The 7548-nt window shown below is 43.1% G+C and overlaps 1 protein-coding gene across 4 annotated transcripts in view; it reads right to left on the bottom strand.

Moving 5' to 3' along the window:
- Positions 1 to 3420: 3420 nt before the first annotated feature.
- The window catches only part of Gjc1 (gap junction protein gamma 1), a 25889-nt gene continuing 21761 nt past the window's right edge, over positions 3421 to 7548 (bottom strand). For all 4 annotated transcript variants that reach the window (XM_026790177.1, XM_005369095.2, XM_026790178.1 and 1 more), the window contains 2 exons: positions 6903 to 6978; positions 3421 to 4984 (listed from right to left, as the gene is read on the bottom strand). In XM_026790177.1, coding sequence (XP_026645978.1) covers positions 3774 to 4964 — 1191 coding nt within the window. In that variant the 5' untranslated portion in view covers positions 4965 to 4984; positions 6903 to 6978 and the 3' untranslated portion in view covers positions 3421 to 3773. The remainder of the gene's footprint in view (positions 4985 to 6902; positions 6979 to 7548) is intronic.

The following is a 7548-nucleotide window of genomic DNA, read 5'->3' as shown; positions in this document are numbered from 1 at the left end:
AAAAAAAAAAAAAAAAAAAAAAAAAAAAAAAAAAAAAAAACCAACAAAACAAAAAAACAAATAATGGGATTCCCTTCATTTAAAGAGAAGGGCACAGCCAGCTGTGGTGGCACAGGTCTTTATTCCTGTTCCTCTAAAGATGGTTATGTCAAACCCTTAAATGTGAGCACTGTTTTAGAAAGCCAAATGGGTATTTCACACTGGAAGCAAACCCAGGCACACTCAAAGGTGCTGCCACTGATCTTAGCACACCCTCCAACGTTTACTTTTATCTAGAGTAAATAATTTTATAGGTAAGAAAAACAAAATTAAAACAGTATTTCAGCTGAAATAAATACTTGTGGCTTTAAGTTAACACGTACAGCCATCATGATGGCGTGCGTACACCTATAACCCCAGCTTTTGAGAGTCATGAGGCCAGTCAGGACTACATGGCAAGACCCTGTCTCAAAAATGAAAACCAAGGGTGGGGGCAGGTGACAGGAAGGGAATGAGAGAAGGAAAGAAAGTGGGCAGAAGTAAATTATAACCAAAGACAAAGTGGGCAAAGAAACAGTTACTTTAGGGGCAGATGGTATCTCATCCACCCTCCTACCTGTACTAACAAAATCAAGCCTGCTTTTGGTTTTTGTTTATATTTCAAAAGAGGGTTTTCTCTGGCTGTGGCCCTAGCTGTAGTGGAATTTGTTCTGTAGACCAGGCTGGACTCAAACTCAAGAGATCCTCGCCTCTGCCTCCTGGGATTAAAGGCGTGCATCACCACCGCCTGCTCTCTATACACCTCTTCTGACCACAGGCTTTCGGCAGACCCAAGTGTGAGCACACATCTCAATCAGTGTTGTAGTCAGCTAGGCAAACAAGGTCATCAGGACTTCATTTGGTAAGTTTACAGATTCTCACCAGGTTAAGCCAGACACTGGCAGGATCGTTTCATTCTTTTTCTAAAGCATGACTTTTCTTCTTTTAATCATTTATTTATTTTTAAAGGTGTATTCATTATTACTTTATGTGTACGAGTACTTTGCCTGCACGCACGCGTTGACTGCAGAGACTAAAAGGTGTTGTCAGGTCCCCTAGAGCTGAAATTACAAGGAGCTGTGAGCTGCCATGTGGATGCTGGGCTTTAAAGCCATCCTCTGGAAGGGCAGCCAGTGCACTTCACTGTTCCAGCCCCATGTTTTCTTAATGTAGGTCCATAGAATATCATGAGGGGAAAACGTTGTACTTTGGAAACATCTATGTTCAAAAGCTGGAAGAAATACACTAAAAAGGCAACGGGAGTTGGAAGTCCTTGTCATGACTAAAACTTTAACGAGAGGTTAAAAATAAACTTCACAGTGGATGCACAAGGCGAGCCAGAGGAACTTTCTGTAGACTTTGAGAAGCTGAAGAATTAGCTAGACAGAAAAGATAAGATTCTCATCATAACGGGTCAAGATGCAGCACCGGGGGCACCGTTAGGAGCCAGTGCACGCTCCTGGCACCAAGTGCCTTTGCCTGGTTCTTTCTGGCATTTCTGCTTGACCCCTTCCCTCATCACTCCAATTCCCAACCTTTGCACTGGCAGGCCACGCTCTTCTCCCTTAGGCCCTGGGTAGATGCTGGGAGTGTGTGTACATTTCTGTCCTTCAATTAAGAAATCTCCTGAGGGGGCTGAAGAGATGGCTCAGTGGTTAAGAGCACTGTCTACTCTTCCAGAGGTCTTGAGTTCAATTCCCAGCAACCACATGGTGGTGGTTCACAACCATCTGTAATGAGATCTGGCGCCCTCCTCTGGTGTGTGGGCATACATGGAGGCAGAATGTTGTATACATAATAAATAAATCTTTAAAAAAAAAAATCTGCTGAATGCACTAGCAGTTCAACAACTGGGTGATCTTACTAGACTTTGGTGGTTAAAATCTTGCCTGTCTTATTAGTATGCATTTCCCTATTAATGAATTGGCTTGGAAGGACTATACATCTATTAATTGCTCATAGTATATAAAAATATAGTTTACTGAAAAGTCTCCTTTTACCTGTTAAAGGTTAGCGATGATGAGGATCTACTCTCGGGTAGTTTAGAGATGCTTGGGAAAGCAAATGCAAGGGACAGGCAGCAGCAAAGGCAAGCGAGCACACACTACACACGGTACCGTCCTGTGCCCTAAATAACAGAGGATGATTATTAACATTTCAAACTTAAGAGACAGAATTTCAAAATGAGAGGTGGCTCGCAGAAACTTTCTATTAGAGCAACGCTCGCTGCTGGACCAAAGCTCTGCTTACCTTACCCAACTGTGTGCAAAGCCTCGGCACCTGGAGACAAAGCGGGAGTGTGACAGGAGAGACAGCTCTCCAATGTGGTGCAAGACTCCAGATGGCAAAACACTGCAAATAACTACTTTTATAAACATTAGTGCTTGCCATTAACCAATACATATGCTAACAGGGAATAAATACTGAACTCAGCTTGAACAACGGCCACTCAGACAGAAACGCACATTGGCAGACATGGGTGAACCATACACATTTCACACCAAAGTATTAAAATAAAATATTTGGATTTAGGCCTTTTGCCATTTTCAGTGCAAGTAGCTTTGAGTATTCTGAATCAGAGAATTTTTGTTTCTATTTCTAATGACGTATACACACACACGAATATTCCTGACCAGCTCCCTCAGAAGCCAGAGAGCTGGTTTCTGCAGGCTCTAGGCCTGTGTCATTCTCCAGGCAGACCTTTGCCAACCTCATACCACTGCCACTTGACCAGGAACATCTTTGCTTAGCAGTGACCGTAAATCAGACACGCCCTCAGAGCATACAGCAGCCAAGCTGGGTTAGAAAGACAGAAGTCAGACACACCATCAAAGCATACAGCAGCCATGCGGGGTATTTGGGGTTTTTTTGTTTGTTTGTTTTTTGTTTTTTGATTTTTTGATTTTTCGAGACAGGGTTTCTCCGTAGCTTTTGGTTCCTGTCCTGGAACTAGCTCTTGCAGACCAGGCTGGCCTCGAACTCACAGAGATCCGCCTGCCTCTGCCTCCCGAGTGCTGGGATTAAAGGCGTGTGCCACCACCGCCCGGCCCATGTGGGGTATTTAAAGGAAACCTGTAGCAAATGATTTACTTCCTTTAGAAACATTTTCCAAGAATGGCTGCAACTCTGGTCACAGGAAGGAGATTCCAAGATCTCTCTCTCAGGTAGAAGAAAGAGCTCAAGCCTCTTCCTAATAGGGATCTTCTTCCAAAGACTTGAAAACTGGTATTTCTCCCTCAGTTTCCCTATGTCTTAAATCTTTCCCGAAACAAGAGGCACTTTTATTAAGTGTACCATCTACTACAGCTCTAATCACAAGGTAACACTAGATAAAAGAATCACAGTAGCTTTTAACAGGCATTATTTACAACGATTTTTTTCTTTAATATAAAAAAGTATAACTACAGCAGTCCAATGTACAAATACAAAAAAGTTATCATACTAAAAAAAAAAGTACCATAATACTGTACATACAAAAACTGTTCAACAGAATGATTTAAATATATCTGTTCTTCTCTGGATCTGGAAGACACAACATAAAGTTCTGTATTACTGCTGAGAACCTATGCCTGGGAACACTGTGTTTCCCTCCCCACTCATCCCAGCTCCACCTTCAGAGTCCCTGAGTTGGGATCATGAGCCAACAGCATCCCTGAAGATAACCAGAGCCAAATGTTTATTCAATGGAAGTCATTATTCAGCGAGTCGCTGCTTACCATAAACTATGAAAATCCAAATTGTAAGCCCAACCAAGATTAAATCCAGACGGAGGTCTTTCCATCCCCTGATTTGCTACTAATACTGCTTTTGTTGGACCCAGATTTGGTCCCCACTTTGGCCTTCTTTTCCCGAGGACCATGGGGGTTGTTTTGGTGATGGTAGGCCTGGATTGCGAGATCCAAGCGTTCCTGAGCCATCCTGATCTCCCGCTGCAGAGTCTCCAGATCAGCCGGGAGGTGCTCCTCATGGCTGCCGTACTGCTGCTCCTGGGCGATATTGGCTTTGTTTTGCTTGTAGGCAATCTTAGCATTGGACAACTCGGTGTATTGGATTTGATCTGGTTTGACAGCAATGTTATAGCCAGGGGGAGCAGATGGTGTATTCCAAGTGAAAGGATAATTATAAGCACCCGGGTCGTCAAGCTCCCTCCTTTTACTGTTTAGTGAGTCTCGAATGGTCCCAAACCCCAAATGAAGCATCTCCCAAATGTTAAGCAATAGGCAAAGGCCTGTGACACCATACATTATCAGGAGGAAGATGGTCTTTTCAGTGGGTCTAGAAATAAAGCAGTCTATCTTATGAGGACAAGGAAGTCTGCTGCACACATAAAATGGGTGGACTTGAAAACCATACAGGAAGTACTGTCCTATTAGAAAGCCCACCTCAAACACAGTCCTAGCCAGCAGCTGCAGCACGTAGATTTTCATGAGCCCATCTTCCCGGATCCGTCGCCGTCCATCATGCTTAGGTTTTGGCTGGCTCTGCTCTTTATTTTCTTTTTCGCTTTCTAACTCCATTTCTGGGTACATCATAGGATCCTCTTCGTGGTCTTCCTCTGTCTCTTCCAGAGCCCGGTGCTGTTTCCAACGCATGGCATAGGGTTTGCTCCGAGCTGCCTTCTTGTCTGCTTCTCCATGCTCCATCTTGGCAATCTTATGAATGGCATACCCCAGGTACATCACAGAGGGAGTTGCCACCAGGATGATCTGGAACACCCAGAAGCGCACGTGGGAAAGTGGTGCGAAGGCGTCATAGCAGACGTTCTCACAACCTGGCTGCTCTGTGTTGCACACAAATTTGCTTTGCTCATCATAGTAGATGGACTCTCCTCCCACTGCTGTTAGGACAATTCGAAAGACAATGAGCACAGTGAGCCAGATCTTCCCAACAAACGTTGAATGGTTGTGGATCTCCTCTAGCAGGCGAGTCAGGAAGCTCCAACTCATGGTGATGGAATTGGTTTGCCCTGGTATGTGAAAAAGTACCAAGTGAATCAACAAATGCTAAAAATAGTTTTCTATTTTTGGTGCTCTGCCCCAACAAACAATCAAACCTTGACAATGTAAATTTTAATTCATAGTATTTCTAGGGACTTTGCAACCCCAAAATGTAGCTCACTTCAAGACTCCCGGCAGAACAGACGTTAGAATAGTCACACCCGACTCCAACAGCTTTAGGAGAGACAGCACACCTTACTCCATGTCTGGACACAGAAGGTCTTGTTTGCTTTCCTTCTTTATTGAGATTTCTCAGATGTAGCACACTGTATTTTTTGCATATATTAGTGTGTTATGGGACATCTAGACATTGTGTGATATATAACAAAATAATGCACTGGGGTAGCTTTCTGGTCCAGTCACAGAGTTACCTCTGAAAACATAATAAAAGGGACCTTGGGTTCGACTCCATTGTGAAGAGGCAATTTGCTAAAGGCTTAAGTTTTAGACCAGTTAACAAAATGCTGAACTAATTAAAGAAGCCAAGAGTGATGACACACACCTTTAATCCCAACACTTGAGGGGCAAAGAAAAGTGAATCTCTGTGAGTTCTAGGCCAGCCTGATCTACAAAGTCTGTTCCAGCCAGACTAACACAATGAGAGCCTCTCTCAATTTTTTTTTTCCCCAAAGTAATTAAGGAATTACAGCTGTCAATAACTGGCAATGATGAGCACTCACAGAAAGCAGGGAGTATTCTCCGCTAGGCCACATAGCCTAGTTACTTAAACAGCTCACAATGAAAACTCTTACAACAAATATATATTTTTTTCAATGACAGATATAAAAAAGTATGCTAAACTGATCTATAAGCACAACAAATCTAACCAGTGGGCACACCTATTAAAAAGCAGCATACTTTTTGTTTTTGTTTTTTGAAGCAAGGTCTCACTATGTAGCTCTGGCTATCTTGAAACTCAATGTCTAGAGGAGGCTAGCCTCAAACTCACAGAGATCTGCCTCCAAAGAGCTGGGACTAAGGGCGTGTATCATCATGTACGGCTCTTATTTTTTTTCAATATTTATTTATTTGTTATGTATACAATATTCTGTCTGTGTGCATACCTGCAGGCCAGAAGAGGGCACCAGACCCCACCACAGATGGTTGTGAGCCACCATGTGGTTGCTGGGAATTGAACTCAGGACCCTTGAAAGCGCAGGCAATGCTCTTAACCTCTGAGCCATTTCTCCAGCCCCACGGCTCTTATTTTTATTTATTTATTTTTTGTTTTTGTTTTTCAGAGGGTCAAATGTTGCCTAGGCTGACCTCTAACCTCCGTCTTGGAATGTTGGGATTACATGTGTTTGTAATCATGAAATTGAAATGAAAATGAAATTTATTGCCGGGCGGTGGTGGCGCACGCCTTTAATCCCAGCACTCGGGAGGCAGAGGCAGGCGGATCTCTGTGAGTTCGAGACCAGCCTGGTCTACAAGAGCTAGTTCCAGGACAGGCTCCAAAACCACAGAGAAACCATGTCTCGAAAAACCAAAAAAAAAAGAAAGAAAAAGAAAGAAAAAAGAAATTTATTCCCTGGCAATGCTGAAGCAGTCATGTGTAGCCCATATAATGTGGTTTTGTTGAACTGTCCATATTGGGTTTCATTGTCTAAGTCGATGAGAACAACTGACCAGGTCTCTTCCTCAAGAAGGCACTAGATCTCATTACATTATGGTTGTGAGCCACCATAAGTTTGGCATCATCTTTAAAAATACCATTTTAGAGAATAATTACAAGATACTCACATTTATGTCTAGAATCTGTGCCACGTGTCAAACCCCCAATAACACTTGACACAAAGCCCGTCTACATTTTCAACCCCTCCTTCCTCTCCCACATGGCACTTGAAGACTATGGTAATTATCACCACCAAGTAACTCCAAACTTACCTGTTATCCAGAACTTCTGTTACCCAAAACCTTCTTTCAGAAATGGTATTATGTTTGTTACTTTCCCAAACTCTCTCTGGAAGGGAAAAAGAAAAGAGCAGGTCATGAGCTTCCTCCCACAGAAAACAATGAATCACAAGCATGTCACTTTCAGGAAGAAACAAAGTTTTCTGTGTGCCACATGGGTCACCAGAATGAGATGGAAACAGGCTTGACTGTGAATACCATTCTTTCCTCCTCCCAAAATAAGTGCAAGGAGAAATTAACAGTGATCTCAAAGTTTTTTTTTTTTTTTTTTTAACTCATCAGGCTCTACGACAACTTGATAGGGGGCTGGAGAGATGACTCAGCAGTTAAGAGCACTGGCTGCTCTTTCGGAGGACCTGGGTTCAATTCCCAGAACCCACATGGTGGCTCACAACTGTCTGTAACTCTAGTTCCAGGGGATTCAATGTCCACTTTTGGCCTCTGCAGGCACAGGAGTATACACAGTACACATACATACATGCAGGTTAAATTAATTAATTAATTCAAAAGTAAGAAAACCTAATAGAGAAAAGAGTCATTTGTGAAAATTCAAAACTGTTGGGCATGGGGCGGTGGTGGCGCACGCCTTTAATCCCAGCACTCGGGAGGCAGAGGCAGG

This window comes from Microtus ochrogaster, unplaced genomic scaffold, assembly GCF_000317375.1.
Source record: "Microtus ochrogaster isolate Prairie Vole_2 unplaced genomic scaffold, MicOch1.0 UNK44, whole genome shotgun sequence".
Classification (NCBI taxonomy): domain Eukaryota; kingdom Metazoa; phylum Chordata; class Mammalia; order Rodentia; family Cricetidae; genus Microtus; species Microtus ochrogaster.
The sequence above is the reverse complement of the archived record's forward strand: the minus strand, read 5'-3'. Positions and strand labels throughout refer to the sequence as shown.